This window comes from Clinocottus analis, unplaced genomic scaffold (genome assembly GCF_023055335.1).
Source record: "Clinocottus analis isolate CAN_PGR_092001 unplaced genomic scaffold, fCliAna1.0.p SCAF_3, whole genome shotgun sequence".
Taxonomy (NCBI): domain Eukaryota; kingdom Metazoa; phylum Chordata; class Actinopteri; order Perciformes; family Cottidae; genus Clinocottus; species Clinocottus analis.
This window is the reverse complement of record NW_027176042.1, coordinates 7,381,817-7,402,612: the sequence shown is the minus strand read 5'-3', so window position 1 is coordinate 7,402,612 and position 20,796 is coordinate 7,381,817. Positions and strand designations below refer to the sequence as shown.

The window sequence follows — 20,796 nt, the reverse complement described above, 5'->3', positions numbered from 1 at the left end:
TGTTTTATTTATTTTTTAAGATTTCTTTGTGTGTGTGTGTGTATATATATATATATATATATATATATATATATATATATATATATATATATATATATATATATATATATATATATTAGGGCTGGGCAGATTAACGCATTAACTCAGCGTTAATCTGGCAATCCTTTAATGGCGTTAATTATTTGGTCATGCGTTATGTGTTGTTTTTTTGCATAGACTGGGGCTTATCACCGCCACACACAGGTGCTGCACTTTAAATCTCTCCAGACGGCGTCGTTCAGACCTGGGCGTCTTACAGCTTTCCCAGTCTGTCCCGTGTAAATAAATAGGATGCACGGCATGAATGCAATGCGACGATGCTTTTACTTTGAAGAGATTTATTACCGTGCGCGCGCGCGCTTCCGTAGCCTCACCGACAGGCATTGTTGACAATTAGCCGACTTGAGCCTGACGTGAAAGCACGTATTGTTTTGTAGTTTCTCTTCTCAACGAGCAGAGGTCCGAGCCGCTCCCCCTCACAAAGCACTCACGGGCGGTCAGTCTACCGGCAGGCTCGCGCTGCAGGCTCGCGCGGATCCGCCTCCAGATTGAAAGCTAATTGTGCATGTGCAAAGCTCCTGACCCTGCGGTCCGATCTACTAGAGCAGAGCACTTTAAGGCAGGATCACCTCTGGATCTTTACTCTTCTCTCAGAGAGGAGAACTTTTTCTGAACAGTACCTGTTCAGAAAAAAACAAAAAACAAATTCATAAACTATATATGTATGTATGTTAACTTGCTGTTGCTCCAGAGTGGCTGTTATATTGTTCTAATAACATTACTTTAAAATAAAAGCATGCAATACACTAGTTTTTACTTGATTAATCAATTTGGTGCATAATGCGATTATTCGCAGAAAAATAATGTGATTAATCACTTAATTTTTTCAACTTTGTCCAGCCCTAGTATATATATATGTGTGTGTGTGTATATATCAGTGGCGGTCCGTGGTGCTGGCCATTAGGTCAGCTGGGATCGCAGGAGAAAACAAAGTGTCACAGACCGACACACTCATAGAGTCCGCTCCGCCACACGGCTCCACATGATGAGAAAAAAAAAGGAGACGCCGTGAGCAAGGTGCGAGGTGCGTGATGCGTGATGCGCGTCAGGCGCGCCGCCCCTCACTTTTATTGCGCAACAGGGTTTCAGAGACCCTCTGACTCCACGTGCATTAGACTTCTCGGTCTGTGTGTGGGTTGCCGACATCGCCACAGACCCCTGACGCCCTTTACGTGGGCCGATCCACGCCCTGGCGACGCAACACGGCACCAAGGACAGTGCGCGCTGGTCAGCAGTGCCGGGAGCTGGGGACCGCGTCACAGCAAGCACATCATCCACGGCCCCGGGAAGCGGCGAGGTCCGGGCACGGGCGCTCTAAAGCACGCGACCGGGAACCGGCGCGCCACCTTCGGCCCGAGCCTTTCCAAGCCGAGCGAGAGCCGGTCGCGGCGCACTACAGTGGAGGAAATGCACCAACGAGGACCGGCACAGCAAGGGGAGAGCGCAACGCATAGTGTCAACGAAAATACATCCAAATCTATTAACACAACCACCACACTGGTCCTGCACAGTGCAGACATTGCAGCACAGCTGCGCCGGCAGCAACCAAGGAGAGGCCGCGGGTAGAAGCACCAGCACCCCCAGGTGCAGCAGTAACAACAGCGCTGTGGCTTGTTTATGATAAAATACGACTGCAAATGTAAAAAACAGTAACATAATCAGCATTTCACTCACCAGACGCACATGAACCTGTGTGGGGGAGGGGACATCAGTAAGTCCTGAGATTCTAGCTTCTAGGTTTTGACAGATCCCCCCCTCAATGTGAGTGAGTACGACAGAACCAGCCAGCAGGCGTCACTATGTTTAACCGGCGGAGAGAGAGAAGACAGAAGGAAGAAAGAGAGACATAGAGAAAGACAGAGGTGAGATGTGATTGGTCAAAGAGCGTTAAGGAGCGGGTGTCAAGCTGGCCAGCAAGGAGAACATAAGCTAATAGGGAAAAAATAATTATAATACATGGAGTGCATTTGTGAAAAACAGCTAAATTATAAAATAGATAGAACTTTTAACTATTAAAAAACTTGCTATATAAAATATATATATATGTGTGTGTGTGTGTGTGTGTGTGTGTGTGTGTGTGTGAATGTATGTATAATTGTCTCAACGGTTTTTCAATTTGTTTTCCACCAGGAGCAGAATAAGGTTGGGCAGAAATCTCAAAAAGGGTATTTTTCTCAACAGTTGGCGTCAACAGCAAAATGCTGTAGAAATTGTACAATGTGAAATTGCTTCTACATTCAAGAAGCCCACATTTAATGACATATTCCTTCAAGGCCTTCCATTATATCTATTTACAGCCAAGACCTCCAGACAACGCACACAGAGCTCTTTCGTATTGTTCCGCCGTAGAAGACTCGTCCTTGCATTGGAACAAAGCGTCTACCTTCAACTAACAACGTTTGATCTGTGTGTGTCTGCAGACCAAAAGAGATAACCAAACGATTCCGGCCATCAGGAATAATTCATTTAGTTCTCTATTGCCAAACAATCTGCTAAGTGGTGAAACAACAGGTACATAAATAAAAATGATTTTTTTGAATTTTAATTGCTGCTGATTAATTTTTTTAGTAACTTTATTTATCTATTTAGAAGTGAAAGTCCAATAAAAGTCTGAACTAATTGCTGTGCAGAACCTAAGTAGGTCAGGGAGATTGAGAAAAAATTGTTGAGAGAAAGAATTTGTTGTTTTGGCAATGGGTATTTATTTTTGAAAACACCAATAATCATAATAGATGCAACTTGTTACATAGCTTTGATACAATGGGAAATCTGTCAACTGTCCATTTATTAAAGTGTGGTAAGGGTTTTATTTATCAAAACCATACTATTTCTTCTGCATTCAAAATGACACCATCAAGGAGTACAGTTGTGTTAAAAGTGTTTTAAATGTTGGTCCAAATTAAATAATATAAGCACGACAAAAGAACTGCAATTTATTTGTTTCATGTTACAACATCACCCTGTTAAGTCTGGCTTTCACTTCCTCTGCCTTTACAAACCAGTGAGTGTGAAATGGACCCTTGCTGTTAAAACATATTCCATATATCAGTGTCCTTACTCCATAGAAAAATGAATATCCCCAGCCCAGTGAACTACTTATGTACTGTGACAGAACTATCTATCCTAATAGTTGCAAGAAAGCATGAAGAATACGTCCAGATACTCTCTTCTTTTTACCTTGAACCCGTTTATGGAGTCTTTTACCTCAGCAGCATGAAACAAAATACATTTTATTTAAGGTATCATGTGTGGCAGAACCATTTGCTGAGCCTTGCGTAATATCTTGAACATCTCTAATGAACGCCACGTAAAGTCTAAAGGGGCAAACAACAACAACAACATCCGCACTACATATTTGTTCCACCTCTATAGAAGACGCAGTATATTTTGCTTTGCTTTTGGGGACAATCTGTTGTAATGCTCGTGAAAGTGTGTGGGGGAGTTGATGAAAACCTTATTTGGCAAAGTGAACACACTTAGGTGCCCCTCAACCTATTTTCTGTATTCATGCTGAGCCATGCTCTATGAATTCATATGCTGTCACCTGCAATTGGACTAGAGATTTATTTTTGTTTGCATCTTTAAACTGTCACTTGTCAGCAGGGAAACTGCTCTTTGACAGACCAAAGCGGCTCTACTGTGAATGCTAGCTGGAGAGCGGGAGCACAGAGATGAATGGGACGCTGATATCTTCTCATTTGTAACCTTTCCCCGTCACTTTTCGGCACATTTTGGATCACTGCGTATGTTTATTTTTAGACCATTTCCTGACAAAAGACCACACAGTAAAATAGATCACAGTAACACGCACAGATAGACTGATTGACCTGATTTAACTTTGTATACCGAGAGGTAAATGCAATGTTTTCCTTGGTTTTTGGACTGTCATTTTGAAGCTTGGAGTATATCATCTTGGCCTCATAATTTTGGATTTTGGCTGTTGCCATGTTTGACTTTTTGGAACCATCAGTGACACGAGAAGGCGGAGCTTAGTAGAACAAAATGCTGAATAAGACATTTATAGGCGACCAAAATGTTACAATTGACTTGAAATGGATTGAAAACACTGTTAAGATAAAATAGGAAAAAATAAGCGAATCCTTTATTTGTCCGTCAGTGGGGAAATTACAGGATTACAGCAGCACTGCTCACAAGTAAATAAGATTTTTAAAAAAAAGAAGTAATATAAATAAACAGTAGAACGGTAGTAAAACAAAATTAGAAATTAGCAGTAACAGTAATATTTAAATATACAGATGGAATAAAAATATACAGTTGTAAAAAAGTACTTAAACATACTTAAACGTAGTAGATATTGCACCAGGAGATAAATTAGAGTGCTCAAGTGATTTGCGTTCACAAGTGTTCAGAGTGGTTTGTGGCCTACTGGGGGCTCAGCTTGTTGTGCAGTCTGACACAGGGGCGGACCGGCCATGGGGGTCGAGGCCGGCCCACCTGCATCACCAGCCGGCCCACCTGCATCACCAGCCGGCCCACCTGCATCACCAGCCGGCCCACCTGCATCACCAGCCGGCCCGACGACATTCTGTGCTTCACAGAACACGTTAAATTGACTCTATAACCTAAAGTTGTGCGCAACTGTAGCAAACCAGCGAGGCAGCAGTCATTACAGTCCATCTCAAAGTGGACAGCGGAGACACATCTGAACATATCAGATGAAATCAGAGATACAATCTGGGTAGAAGGCGCACTGTGATGCAAGGTGTGAATAGGGTTTGCTAGCGTTCACTAACTGACTAACAAAGCCACAGATCATCGTGACTCGGCTCAAGATCGTTTCATTATCATTGTTGTTGGCAGATCAACACTTCCAAACACAGCTATCATTCACACCATCGTCATGTCGTGGCACCAAATTTCAAGCTCCATTTAATGACATTTCGTGAGCACAAAGTAGTTTGATTAAGTATTGCAATCAGCATGGTCGATGCACACTCTAATTTCAAATAACTTCTAAGTAACGCCTGAACAATATTATATTTCTGGGGCCAATACTGATGTTGATTTGGTCTATATTGTTGATTTTCTTGTTCATTATCAGCCTACATATATGCCAATAGGATATATCTGCAAAAAGCTGAATATATATCGCCCAATATATCCATCTGGCTCCACTTTTAAACCAAGGCTGAGCTCAGCGTAAGTGCTCAGATAAATAACCTAAAATACCTACATTTAACACTCAAAAGAACGCATCAAAATTCTATTTTTTTTCAGCTGATTCTTCACACTATTCGTGTTGCCAACTCGTCAACTATGTTCCAGCATTTCACAACCTTTTTTTTTTTTTTTTTTGAGACTGTGTCAGGAGTGCAGCCAATGCAAGTATTCATCTAAAATGCACAGTGAGCAGCTTAGCAGCTCGAGCCGGTGGCTGGGAGAGCACTAATGCTGAGACAGACACATAGCTGGGGGGGGAAGGGGCTGTGCAGCCATTTAGCCATGTGTCACCCCAAGACTGGATTCACCGAGTGAGTCACAGCCTGCCCTGAGCAGGACACACTTGACCACTGCGAGCTTACTGTCATTTCCAATCGGAAAATAGGACAAACTGCCGAAGTCATGGCAAAAAGGCTGCACATGCTGACATTCAAAAACAATATTTATTTATTTTTTTATCGTGATTCTTATGCTAAATGGACAAGAATCCGGCTCATGCGCTGACATTTCGAAACGGCACAGTGTCTGCATTTGCAACATCGCATCTCTTTCGAGTGTAAAATCTGTGAATTCAATTCTGCTCAAGTAAAACAGTGGTCCCTGAAGGGCAGTGTCGAACATTCGTAGAATGCAGGAGCGTCCGACACAATGCAATAGAACCATACGTAGCACAATACAACAGCACTACCCCTGTACACTGCGCCAGGTGTTTTAATTGGGCCGGAACGATTCGACACCTTTGATTAATAAGTAGGCCTGAATAGATTCAATGGGCAGTTTCATACATAATGATGTCAAGCGAGGTCATTTTTCATGTGCTGCAGCCTGGCTTCCCTTCTCGCTGATGCCAACAAGATCCTCGCTTAACCAATCCAAAAAGTCGGTCATGCTTTTCCTCCTGCACTACTCCACCTGATGTTACTGGGAACCCCCATTGCAAGCAAGACGCAAGCAATGCACAATGGCCGACTTTTGTTAACGAAGAAATCCACTGCTGAATCTGTTAATTCATTAACTTCTTCATTCCCGCCCACTGTAGTGAGTGAGGGGAATCGGGCTGTGGTGAAACAGGCGAGCTCAAAGACAGACTTTGATCAATCAACGGAGATATGGTTAATACAAGTTACGGTTAATACAACACATATACAGCTGGACTTTTGTGTGATTTAAACAGCTGCTTATATTACACTTCACTTAACGTGAGGAATGCAGACTAGAACCTCTCACGGAGAACCTCCTGAGCTCTTTTACGCTTCAACAGGGGAAACGGGGCATTAGTGAGTATGTCATCTTTAGCCTTGACGCCCTTCTGGACCCCCTAACTGAAGGGATGCACGTAATAAAAATGGAAGTGAATCTGTCCTGTGAGATTGACTGAGAAGCAAACAATTTTTCATGCAAGGCTGTCTTGTTCAATACTGAAAAAATTACAATGAAGGCAAGGCATTGCTATTTCTAAAGGGCCTTTTAACCGCAAGGCCGTTCAAAATGCAACCGCACAAAACTGTAGCATATGTATAAACACTTCAACCGTATCCCTTTGTCACACACAGTCATACCTGTGCACTCCACAGCCTTCCTTTGCCGCCTTGTGAATGTGGCCTCAGATTTGGAACAGGTCTATATCTATATGGCAAAGCATAAACTGTGAAAAATTATACATTATTCACTCGCATTAATCTTTGGCTATAATAGTCAGTGGTGCTATGTTGCTGGTTAATCAGTCTTGTTTGTTACAAAAAAATGTACAGTATCTACATAATTCACGCTAACGATGTTTTAAAAAGGTGGAAGACTCGGGTCAAAAATACACCTATGCATTATGCATTATCCAAACTCATTACATTATGCAATGCGTCGCTCCGGTAGATTTCTATTGGTGCCAATGGACCTGATTTATATCTTGAATTATTGGGACAGACAGACGGATGACTTGTAGGCCCAATTATGACATTTCATTAGAGAGAAATCTGCTGAGGTGTTATTGCAATTTTTTTGTTTTTGCCCGGGCCCGCGGCGAGGAATGACGCTCCATTTGGCCCCAGATAGTAAATCATGAGGCAGGCCAGCCGCACATTCGGTAAGATAAACGCCGTGGTTGAATCGTCGCACGGCACAATCTTGCTTTCTGTTGTGCTCGCGCAAAGACAATCGCAGTCTGATGCGATATGAAAACATGAGAAGGTGCGGGTTCGGCAACGGGCAGCGGCTTCCTGTCTGTGTTGGTGGAGGGTTATTGTAGGAAAAAGGAGGAGGGATTTTAGGGTGGCGGGGGGGTCGTTACCTGTACTTCCACCCAGTGCATTAAGTTATGGATGGCAACAGATGGCACTCTTTAGCATATCAAAGAGTACCTCCTCCGCCAGTTTGTTGACTCGTAATTTGTGTTTGTATCGGCTATGAGCACTTCATGTGGCAGTAATGCAATCCGAGTGTGATTTATATTTTGCTCTGTAAGACCCGACTCGGAGCAAAGACAGAATAGGATTATTTTTTTATGGTGGAAATTGTGACAAGCCATGTCGTAATAATAAGTCAACCACACCTCAACAATTAACCTCATGCAATCTTTTTGTTAAATTAATCTTTAACTTTACATTGTTTGGATTATGTGCATGCACTGTAACTGTGCTTGTAAGGGGAGCAGGTCCCGTCCTGGTGGAAAAGGTGTGGCTGACTGCTCTTAAAACCTGTGGTGTTGTCTTTTGTTTGTGCTTCGGAAGGTTTTCTAACTTCGAGAAACGACCTGGAAGTATTTAAATGGCAGCCATGATAAGAGCTGGTCACAATCTCCAACGGCTCAGGAACGGTCCTTCAATGCTTCCTTTCTTATCTCTTACATCCTTTGCAAACGTAAAAGGAGAGATTTCTCTCTGCGGTACTTACAGCAGCAACATTTAAACCGACCACTCGGCCATCAGTGCAACCTGCCGTATCTGTTCTTAAGTTTCATATTCTAGAAAGTGGTATTTTAGTTGTCGTAACTTGAATTTGCTTGCAATTGAAGTGCCCTACAAAATTAATGGAGGAAACGCTGTTTGACATTGAACTCAATGCCTTGAAATTGAATTGGGATTACTTTTCCTAATTGGGATTAATCTTTTTGAGACAGACATTCCGAACTACAAGACTTGACTGGAGGACCAGTTCTCTTCTAAGTCGGCCAATAATGAATCAGCTTCACTTAGCCAATTAGCCGCGTGGCACTGTGCCTTGTTTCCTCAGCCGGTGATCCGGCATTATAATCCCCTCTTGGTAAAAGAGTTAGGCACTTTGTTCTTGCTGCCAGCGCCGGCCCACACTGAGGGATAAATACATCAGTTAGTTGTGCTGCTAGAAAAAGCATTGATTAAAATTGGCTTTTGCAGTGGTAATATTAATATAAAAAAAAGTGGCCACTGTATTGCAGACGCGCTAATACAAACCATTACACTGCTCTGCAAAAAAAACCACTGTTAACTGTTTTCCGATGGAGGAATATTTGTTTAATCTACATTAGTGAGCTGGTTAAATTCTATCGCAATGCTATGGCAATGGGTTTGATTTAACAAGCTGGGGAAATATAGCTCCAAAGTACAACACAGCTCCATATGTTTCATTGCTAACTGACTAAGTGAAGCTGACTCACCGTTGGCTCGCTGTTGGCAGGCTTCGAATGGTGTCAGCTACTGCACACGGTCCTCTCAGGAAGGACAATGTGGCATAAAGGACGTTCACCACGAATCCCGAACACTTTGAAGTACACATACTCACAAGGATGAATGTTTTTACATTTCTGAGAGTATTTTTTTTTTTATATATATACTTGAGTTGCCACTGTTTCCCTTTCAATTCTGCAGACTTTGATTTAAAAAAGAAATGTTAAACATCTAAACCTGCTTAGGATTGGCAATCTATCACAGTAAATATGATGCCAGCTGTTCCTCATATGCAATTGTTGTTGCACACAATCATAATGTAACCGTGACAGCGATAAGAGCTGACAAGATGTTCAGTGTGATGGATTACACGACTCTTGTCAGATTCAACGTGTTAAGGTAAAACAAATACATAAATTAATGAAAATAAATGCAAGTAGAAGTTAGGGAAAAATGTCATAAATGTAAAATCCAGCAGCATGCTTTTAGCTAGCTCAAGTTGAAAAGATGGATAATTCAATAATCACATTTAAACATATCCCTCATCCCGGTAATCCAACAGTTCAACATATAAATAACAATCCAAATAAAGCCTCCTCGCACTAACCTCTCGTCTCGCGCTAAACCATTTTACACAAACATGCACGCTCCGGATTAACGTATTGTCTTCCATCTATGCTGCGGTTCATTGTTGTTGACGAAGTGAAGGACGTGGAGCATCTGTCACAGCGGCACCAGCACCTCCCGGATGTTGCAAAAACTGCCACCCAGAATGATGCGCTCCTAATGTGTCTCTGTAATCGGGCCCACTGCCCCGTGAAGGGCATTTCTTCGGCTGACGTGCATGTCGGACGGCCTCATATGTCAAGGTCTCTTCCAGTAGCGCAGGCCTGATCTCTTCGGGCCACTTTACAGTGACAGGATGAACATTGACCTCTGCCGTTCCACTGGGCGAGCAGCCGGCGGTGGGCCTGACGGAGCCGGGCCAGCTGAGCCACGCTGCCGGGCGGATGCCGACCCAGGGGCAGAGAGGGGCCGCGCCGTCCGCCCGCACACACCTCCAGCTGTCCCCACTTCATTATGTGCTGATTAGGACTTTGATTATTCTGTGAGGTGGGTGTAATCCTCCCATATGCGGCGCTTCTCAAGAAGGCAGCCGCAGCGGACTGAAAATGGGGAATCCTTTTTGCAAAATTCTTACCTGGTGACATCCTCCAATAACTCCATCGCCATCTCAGCCATTGGACTCGCCGGAAACTGTTCAGAAAAGGGCCAGCGTGTTAAAAAAAAACAAACATCTACTTGGCAGGTGATTAGCTGTGCCATGTGTCAACGAAAATCTTGCAGAAGCCGGTCGGGAGAAGAGCAGAAAGATATTTTCAATCGCACAGGCATGCAGTGCTGATCTTTGAGCTCTGATATTATTATTTCAATGAAAGAAGAGCAGTTCTGATACAACTGATTTTATTGCTGCATCTGCACTATTCAGGTTATTTTAACATTTATGGGAGCCGCTAGAAAGAATGGTTGCCTCTGAGTGGCGTCAGGTAGCTACAATGTGCCGCACTGAGTGCTATTATTAGGGAGCTTTGGGCACGCTAGTTACTTGTTATGACGCACACTCAAACACACACACACACACATACACACACATAGTATTGCGTCAGATGATCATATGGAAACTTTACATTGGACAAAATACCCAGCAAAAATCATTGAATGTCTTCATATGACAGAAAATACCAAATAAAATATTACATTAGAATTGTCTTGTATTGTATGTCAAATGAGCACATCATTTTTGCCTCATTCAGGGGATGAATAGCGGATGTTTTAATGTAAGTGCCTCTTTGAATCCAGCCCTGCAACTCTCTCTTCTTGGAACCAGCTGCGGCGCGAAGACGGCCGTTGTCTCCGTCTATTAAAGCTTTCATTAGGGTTAGAGATCCGCTTGATGATGGTATTAGTCAGCTGGAGCCCGTGCAATTGAAGAACACGTCTGGCTAACCGTGGAGGAGGCGTCTCCAGGTGTGCTCACCTGTTCCTCCTCAGGAGGAGCAATTATGTCGAGATGAAGCAGGGCACGGGCCTCCCCAGATGGCCTCCGAGCCGAGCCCCCGTGGCTAATTGGCGGCGTTAGGGATTGCGAGCAGGTTCGGGAGAAAGCTCCCGACGTCTTTGTTCGAGCTTTTGTTTTGCTTTGTCAACTCTCGCCTTTTGATATGCACATCAACGCATGTTTTATTCATGAGGCCCCTTTTTGGGGAGTGGAATCAGTCAGAGATCACCTTGCTGCTGCCGGCGAGCACGACGAGCGCTTGCCATGTGTTTTTCGCCGTTCCAAAGCAGATTCTCGCGACGCCGCCTCGCTCTCGTGCGACCCAACGAAATGAATGATTTATGTGACTGTCACGGCGAGGCCGCAGCAGAACAAACCCAGACGGAGCACTCCTTCCTCTCAGTTCGCCGACCGCTTGTAGGTTTGTGTTCTTTTGCTTTGGGTTATTCCCAGCGAGACGGCAGCGCTAATTGAGTGGCTGGGAAGAGAACACTGATGAGACGGGAAGGGAGCTGCCGAGCTACGGGGGTTTGCTACCCACTCCCCGAAGGGCGCACGCACAATATATGTTTCGCCGGAGCCCGGGCCTCATGTTAATCATAACGCTAAAGATGTGAATTTTAATTAAGGTTTCCTTTCATTAAGATCATGTCGGTGCTTTATTAAATCTCGGTATGTTGCCGCAGAGACCTTATCTGTGGAATCAGTGTATGCGTGAGGCTATTACGGCACATTATGCAAGGCAATTCAAAGTTTGCCTGATTATCAGATAGACCGCACGCTGCTATCAGATTGAACACATACTTCTGTTTCGTGCAGGCGTTGACCTCTAATGGGATTCTGTAGGCCGGGTAACTCATTAAGGGGCTCTGCCGGCGTCCATAAATCTAGAGTTACGACGCTTCAGTATCAATAATGATCCCACTACGGAGAGGGAGACGCGCTCATTATTCGGAGGAAAATCAATCTCTGATCGGGAGTCAAATCTGACAGTGGAAACAACGGCAAAGTTCTTTCGGCGAAATGGTTAAAAATTGACACGCCCCGCGACGAAGGTGTTGGGATTATTATTATTAACCTTGACTAGATCGCCATTGTGTCTAAACCCTCACCAAATGTCAAAGTTGGCCTCTTTAGGACCGCTTGGTTTGGCGCCAACATGGTTACTGTGGGAGAAGCAAGTGCAGCGTATTCTCCAGCACACTCTCCCCGTGCAGCTTACTGTTCACTGTCATCTGATCTCACGCCGCAAACGAGTAGTTTTCCGCAGAAGGTGGATGTGTGCAGTCCTGTCATGTGTCACTCTTCAACTCACGTCTCACTGTAGCTGCACCCTCGTTTTCCAGTGAAGAAAATCTGCTGGGGAAAAAAAAAAGAAGAAGCAAAGCGATGTCTGTTGCCTTGTTTTGGAGACAGATACAGTTTTTTGTTTATTTGAGGCAGTTTGCATAATGAAGAGCAGCACAAAGCAGGGCGACGTACTAGAACAGAATGTAAATGATCACAGTAAAGTAATCTGGTATCTTCCCCCTCTCTTAATATATTCCCCCCTGCATTTACTACTTATATTTCTGATTCTGAATAATATAATCTTCTAATAATTGAATGTACTTCTTGTTTTTTTTTCTCATTCAAATCTGTTATCCTGCACCTGATACCTTGTTAGTCTGACAGGCTTCTAATAAATCTGGAGAGCCGTTGTTTTGCTGCTTAATCTTTTGTTCAACATAAGAACGTACAGATTTGTTGCCAACTCGGGTAACAACAAACATGACGCAGCGGGTTGTTTTTACTCCTGTTTTTTAAATTCTGATCTGTGTCTGTCGTATGTACCATAAAACACCCTTTTGGATGTGTGCTGAAGGCTGTAGCGTATATGTGGTGAAAGTTACATTTCGTAAAATGTCCGGACTGTGCGGGGCAAGATGTTGTTCCTGCTGATCGATCAGAAAACACGTCCTTCCGCAGGGCAGTTCCAAACGGCACACTTACTGGTTTTACTTCGGGGACGGGTTGTGGAGACGAGGTCTCTTCTTTGTCGTTGCATGCCAGGCGTTGCTGCCTGGATGCTGTGCAGGTGTTACATCATATGTGCTAAGGCTTGTATGCTCATTTATCACTTGTCTGGGGGATTCAGTCACCCTAGCGATGTCTGCGACTACACGTCTGTCCGAGTGAGGAAAAAAACAAAACAAAATCCGCCCAATTATTCTGTTCAAATGCATCGCCGTTAAAGGCCGACGAAGTAAGAAAACATGATTAATTCTCATCTCAATGAACCTCTTCACGTACTGTGGCAGTGTTTACCATGAAGTTGATTGGCTCGCTGTTTGCAATGCAGACTGTGCAGTAAGGCTTTTTGAAATGGCCACATCAAAGTGCCATGCTGTTCACTAACCATGCACAATACATTTACAGCGTGGCTAATAGTATTGGCAGAGGAGCAGCGGTGGTGGGCAAAACAAACCAAAAAAAGTCTGTTTGGAAGCGGTCGTTTTGTTAAGTATTATGTCCCAAAGCACAAGCAGTGCTTACAGGGATTATACAGGAAACCATGAGTCAGAGGTTTCCTCTGATTGAATTCATCTTCCTGCAGAAATAACACACTGCATTCATCTTCTTGTGCGTGCATGTGTGTGTGTGTGCGTGTGGGTGTGTGTGTGTGTGTGTGTGTGTGCGTGTGTGTGAAATGCTAAATACGTATTTCCAGAGATACAACAAAAAGTTCCCAATCAAATTGTGCAAGCCATTTTGTTATTTCTTGTAGGTCAGACCACTTCTAAATTGTTGCTAACCTAACAATAGCAAACAATAAAAGCACATTCAGTCTGCGACATCGCATTTCACACATGATGGACTCTCGCATTGATCCTGAAACGTTTCTTTTCGTTTTCGTTTTTCCTCTGCGACTTCTATTGTGGCTCCAATCGTGGCGAAACCTCTCCCAAACAGGTCAGGCTGGAAGCACGGAGACAGTTCAGGACGGCCCAATGAGAAGCGTTTTTCAGTCTGTTAATCTTCTCCTTTATGGCCAGCTTAAGCGAGAGTGAGCACAGTCTGTCCAAAAATATCTCCCTTCCAGCTCTCAGAAGATCGATGCTGATACCATCTGAATAGCTGTTTGATTGTAGCATTGTTGGATGACATTAAAACCTGCCAGCCCTCAGTGGATTAGTTTCAAAGACCCAGTATACACAAGGCTGTTGCAGAAGAGGGATGGAGTGGGGCTCCACGAGCGCAAAGGTGGTTGTTTTTTGCAGGGAACGTATTTGTGCCACAGATTTGTTTTTTCACAGGAGCACGGCTTTGAATGATGCATTTTAATCAGGCAACATAAAGTTATGGGCTGCATTCTTTTGCAACTCCTTTGAAATCCCGTTGAACTACGGCGCACATGAGAATGAAATCATGTGGAAGAGGAGCAGGAAGAGTTTATTAGAGACACAACGTTCCGGGTTTGAACAGAGAGCATTTATATATCCAATACATCCTTTTAAAAAGCATCCCAAGAGAGATCAACTTTCTTAAAGGCAATGCAAATATCTCTTTTGAGGGCGTTATTTTATTATTAGCATTTACGGATGGAGTCGTTGTCTCAAGTATGTGATATTTGACTTCAATTGATTGTTACAGTCTGTTGGAAAAACTTTTCTGGTAAATTCATTTTCTTCTTCTGTCTGTGTGTTTACAGCTGATAATGCACCAAAATTATACAATTCCATTTCAATGATTGTGTTTTTTTTTTGTCAATGCTTCCTGTTTGCAATTAAAGTGGCAATCAGTTTTGCAATTGACAGGTTTGACATTACCTAATTAAACTTTGACAACTGAGGTCATGTTTGTTATTCTGTCGATGTACTTCCTGGCCATTCATGTTCATAGCAATGCAGTGATGAGACAGCCAGAAAAACTTCAGATAGAGTCCGTGCTCAGTGATCAGACTCATGAAACATTTCTTTTCATAAACCGTGGCTCCGGTAGAAATTTAATGATACCTGATACGACAGTGAAAGGTTTTAGAAGGCAAAAATGGTACAGAATATAAAAAAGCGCAGCATAAAAGGGCCCATCTTAAGATGAATAGCAGCCCGTAAATGTTTAAAGTACCAAAATAAATACAGAAGTCGACTATAATACATTCAGATGAGAGAAAGAATCCTGTGACTGAGAAAAACGAGGACTGAAAAGATCAAAGACTTTTCCTACAACTTTACATATTTGTCATCCCATTTTTGGTTTGTAAATCTTTGACTGTCGTTATAATGTAGGCAACAGCCAATTTCCAGAGTGCTGGGGGTATTCCCTGTGGCAGTAACCTGCTGCATTGGGCTTACATGTTTCTCCCGCAGAGCCACATGCAGACGAACAGCGAAAAGAGAAACATCCCGTCGCAGGTGCGTGAGGCCTACTGGGAGGCCTGGTGAAGGTACCTGAGTGTTAGAGAAACACAGGGTTCGGATTTTAATGGTGACCTACTTTGGTTCAGTTTGGCACGGCTCCACTGCATGAGGGCTTGCTAAACAGCGACCTCTGAGCTGAGTAAGAGGAATGTTTCCACTCTCTTTTGCTCCCAAAGAACAGCATCAAAGTCGGCTCACACATACCGTATTATACTAATATTCATAATTCAAAAAATGTGATCTGGCAAGGTGCAAACAAAACCTAATATCTGATTTATTTAGTTCTGTCCCTCAATTTATAAATAGTATATGGTAAAATGACTCGTACATGTTTGGCGCCTTTTTTTTAGTCTCTCGACCACTCAAAATGTGTTCACACATTTACACGCATTCATACAATGATGGCAGGGGACATCATGCAAGGTGCCACCGGCCCATCAGGACTAGCTAACATTCACACAGCCTTTGGGAGCGATTGGGGTTAAGTGTCTTGTCCAAAGACACATCAACATGGACTGGAGGAGCCGGGGATTGAACCACCAATCCTCTTGATTGAGAGACAACCCCTTTGGTGCACTTTGTATTGGGGTTGGTGTGATTCAGACTCTGGTGCGTACACAAACAATCACTCTCTGGTCAGCCTTGAAAGGGGTAATTTATTTCTAGTGTGAACGTCATTCAGCTAAATCATCATTTCATTTGGTTAAAGAGACGTTTGCTTTAACTGTTTTTGTGACCGATGAAGCAGTAGCCTATTTTGCGTTAGCTAAGACTGAATTTGATGAACTCACTGTTTATTGGACCACAAATAACACAATGACTACCTAGCTAGCTAGCGCAAGCACACCGTCAAACTCCTTGCCGCTAGGAGACGACTTTGACGACGGGCATCTCCGTCGCCTCCTAGTGGCGGGAGAGTGAGAGACTGTTTAGACCTCGTGCTGCAACTGGCCTCCAGCCCACTGTTCGGCTTATTTTCTGTTACCAGCGTAGCATAACAACATGGTGGAATTAGCAGGTCTGCAAACCATAGCTTCATTGAGCCGTACTTCAACAGAAGTCAACGCCAAAGGGTGCGACACGGCTATAAGCTACGTTGGCTCCAAAGGTCAGCGTTGTTGAGACGACTGGCTCATGTTGATTGCGCAATTTAGTTTAGCAAGGAATCCGAAAACAAAATTGTATTGACTGTTCTTGGAGAGTTATTTTTTAATTTAGTTGTATAGATACACATATGTGCTTTTTCTTTTTTCATTATTTAACTAGTCATGCTTTATGATTTGATTAAATCCGTTTACAATATGTTATTTTGGATACTTCAACAACACTTTGAACATTCATAGATAACAGTATAGATAATAGTTTGTGAAAATAACAGCGACAGATACAGATTACAGGTCTGTGTTAAACCCCCATTATGTATGCAACCCACACCCCTACTATTGTTATACCTTGAGAAATTGCACGCTGCCAACAAGAGCAAAAGAGAGCGTAATGTCTGCATGATGAATGGATTAAGATAAATATGCCTCCTAATGGAAGCTGCACATACACAAAGATATTCTATATTTGCTAATGTTTATTTAACGCATTATATATTTGATTTGGCATATCGCCTCAATAAATAGACAAGGCATAGCTGTGGAGATGGTTTCACAGATATTCACACTCACTGAATATAACTCCGATGATATATGAGTGATAAATATATTATTCTTCGTTGAATATAAAATTGAGTGATGTAGAATTTCTGTCGCTCTATCAAGTGACACAGCCTTGTTTTTTATTCTGACAGGTGTGGATTAATGGGGCCATTGTAGTCTGATGGGGACATTTTTTCACAGCTGCTGGTGTTTTTTTATGTTGTCGGTTTTTTTTGGCACCTCGGTCCCCAATTCTACTTTCTTTTGTGTTTAAGCGAGTTCAGATAATAAAGAGGAACATATTCTCTGCAATTTTCTACCTCGTGAGGTAAAGATTATTCTTCTCGCTGATAGCGGGTACACAATAAAGTTGGTTAAGTGCATTTCCGTTGGAGACCCCTCGACTCACGCCACAATTGCAGTCACAAAATGTCTATTGAACGCGACCGCGCCGCTGTTTGTAGGGCAGTCAGGATTATCTTTTGCTTCTCACGGTGTACCGTCGCATGTTGGCAATGAACACAAGTTTTTTTTTTTTTGATTTGTTATTTTTTTGCCCAAGAATGTCTGAGGTTAATGGCGAGCACAGCAGGCTTTTGTAACCGCAACATTTGGAAAGTTGTCTGACAGATAAGATTTGTTGCGTCCTTGAATGAGCTCAGTAATTACTACTGGATGATTGGGAAGCAACTAACACATGCCAGAAATAATTAGAGGGGGATGAAAAAACATGAGCAAGAATGTTGCTGTATTGTTTTAAATTCTCTTTTGGAGGAATGTTGGTTAATGGCTGAGGGGCTGCAGATTATTTCCTGTGTTTTCACTCGAAGCTTTTTGTTCCTTATGATATCAGCGTCCAGATTTATGCAGATTGCTTGTTTGTCAGAGGTGATATATTCAAATGCTGTGTTTAGTTTTGCATGAAAGAAGAATAGCTCACCCCAAAACTAGAATTAGCCTGATGTTTTAATGCATCTGGGTAGATTGGAAGCATACTCTAAAAAAAAAAGAAAGTAAGGTGAGCATGGAGACATTCTCTTGATTTAGATTGCCTAGCAGCTCTTTGAATTATGCATCACCACATGCGTATCGCCCTGTACCGCTCTGCATGGATCTGACACTACCTTCACAACACAATGCTGATGTTTCTGTTGCTTCAAAGTTTCTGTAGTCCGAAGACAAAGTTGCCGGTTGCGAGCTTCATTACGGAGAAGTTATCAAGCTGATTGTATTTAAATGTAAGATTTTATAGATTAGTCCAATATCAACGTTTTGTTTCGAGAATGCTTGCAAGTCGAAGTTTTAATCTGATGGGGGAACTTCAATACATGCCTCAGAGTCCATATGAACCCTGTCATTAGATGTGGAGAGAGCTTAGATAATAGTTTGGTATTAGGAAACGGTGCCACATAAAGGGTCAACAGAGCCATTGAGTCATCAACATTCCCACAATGAAGTGTCGAACAAAAAATGGAAGAAAAGCAAACAACGAGCAAAGATGTCCTGCCGAATTCTTTTTCGACATATCATTTTTTAAATAATAGAATAAACTTAATTGCAAGTGTAACACTTTATGAAATATACTGTATGTATTTCACTTTCAAGTTCTAGTGTTTTGCATCTAAGTTCACAAAAACAAAACAATTCTTATTTTTTTTTCCCTATAAATGGTATATTCCATGTGTGATCGTTTAAAAGAGAGCATATATTTATATCTATAGTATGTTCAAAACATATGCAAAAAAATATGAAATGAGATTAAAAAAACAAATGGTTAAATGAATAATAATAATCAATGCAATTATACATTTAACATGAATTAATTTAAGTTTAAGTTTGCTGTATTTACTGAAGGGAACTCAAAAGACTATGCATAAATGTAATAGAATAAAATAATCCTCCTGTCACAGCTCAGATTACCTTACCAGGTAACTTCCTGGTCAAGAACAGGACATGCATGGAAACTCAATCAGGATGTGGTAAGGCGCTAAGAAAAAAAAGAGAAAAAGAAATCACTAGACTTCCTGATAATATATTAATGACATCATCCGGCCTTCACTCCCACACTTTTAGACCATGATGCACTGCACTGTGAAGGCTCTGGAGCTCATTACTCGTAGTAGAGTCAGACCAGCAGTCACTTCTCGCCTTCTATAGATTGGGACCTGATATGTATGCCATTCTTATTTATGCACTTTGCTGCTTTAATTTTGCCGCATATGTTATACACACATGATTGAATGCATTCATTCTATTCCCCACAATCTCATATGAGATGTTAACGGTCTGCTCAAGAATGTAAGATATGTCAAAAACTTCAAATTGACAAGCAGTGTCTCTTGCAACTGGCTGAATGAGACTTCTAAAACGTCACAACGCTGGACTAAATCGACTTCCTTTAGTCCGCTCAGTGGCGGTGACGTTAAGTCATGTGACTGTTAGCTTTTTACTTCTGCAGGCTGCATTTATGCTTCAAAAAAATCATAGAAGTGGTGATCATTTGTGAAAATGACCTTGCTAAACGAAGCGTTTTAGTATCATAAAAGCTTCTGCCACTGAACTTATTCTTTGTAATAATACAAAACCGAGTCCATTGTTTTTGCACGATGCTAACTTCCTGTTGATGAGACTTCAATTGAAGCTGGTATGACGGACCTTTTCTTTCTTTCGTGTCATGGAACACTTTCTTTCTTTCTCTTTTCCTTGACGTCATTTGTTCCTTTCACACCCCCATATTTACACATTTAAGAAAATATAACATTAAGATTTTAGAAACATATTTTTTTGGATTACTTTACATGAAGTGCAACTGAAATAGTTCGATGGTGAAATATTTTCCCTTACAAAAATGTTATGAAATCCCTCGTGAAGTACTGGACCATCAATACTGCGGTTCAGTTTTAAACAGATACAGATACTGAAGGTCAAGGTGTATTTTTTTTTCAAAGCAATATTGATTTTAGTTTGTATTTCTTCTTCTTTGTCTTCTTCTCCCACTTCTTTTTCCAAATGGGTTTGTAAAATCAGAGACCTCTGTTTACCTCAGCAACTCTGAATGCTGTCCTCCTCAACTTTAAAGAAGAAGAACAATTAAGCGACAGCGACGAAAAACACAGTGATTAAATCTGTTCATTCTCCTTATCTTCAAAGTGTCATTGATACTTTTCCAAAGCCATGCACAGGAAGCACCCCGCGTTAATGGCGCCTTAATGGAGTAACTGAGACTTCTGTTGTGCCGTTTACGACAAACCGCTCTGGCCACACTAAACCAGCAGATTACACCTCTGCGTGGACACACGATCCCCAGCATCACCGGGAAAATAAACAAAAGAAGCAGTTTGACAGACGTAAATGACGGCATTGTTTCCAGACAATTGTTGCGCGTTAATCAGCCTCTATATCCTATTACCGCCTAAATAGCCGCTGTAGACACGTCCCGCCTCAAATCGTTCTTCTCAGCGCCGCGCCGTCGTGACAGGCGGTTCAAATTGATATGTTTTGTCTGCTTGTGGTTTTGCCCTTCGAAACGCTAACACAGAATCAACCTGTTTCCGCCGCCGACTAATTGGCTTCTTTTACTTCTCAAACAGGCCGCTGTCGAAAAGTGTAGTCAGCAGTGTTGTCTCTCCTTGTGTCCTCCAGAGAGCGGCGTCCTGCAGAGCCCCGTCTTCACCAAGCAGCCCGGCAGCATCGTGTATCCCGTGGAGACTGTGGAGAAGAACAGGGAGGTGGTGTTCAGCTGTGAAGCCCAGGGAAGCCCGCCACCCATCTACCGG

The 20,796-nt window shown here is 42.5% G+C and overlaps 1 protein-coding gene across 1 annotated transcript in view; it reads left to right on the top strand.

The window, feature by feature from the left end:
- Nucleotides 1–20,796, top strand: part of cntn4 (contactin 4) — a 138,560-nt gene that overhangs the window by 21,646 nt on the left and 96,118 nt on the right. Inside the window, exon 3 of the mRNA XM_068593867.1 lies at nucleotides 20,663–20,795. Within this exon, the coding sequence (XP_068449968.1) occupies nucleotides 20,663–20,795 (133 nt within the window). The remainder of the gene's footprint in view (nucleotides 1–20,662; nucleotide 20,796) is intronic.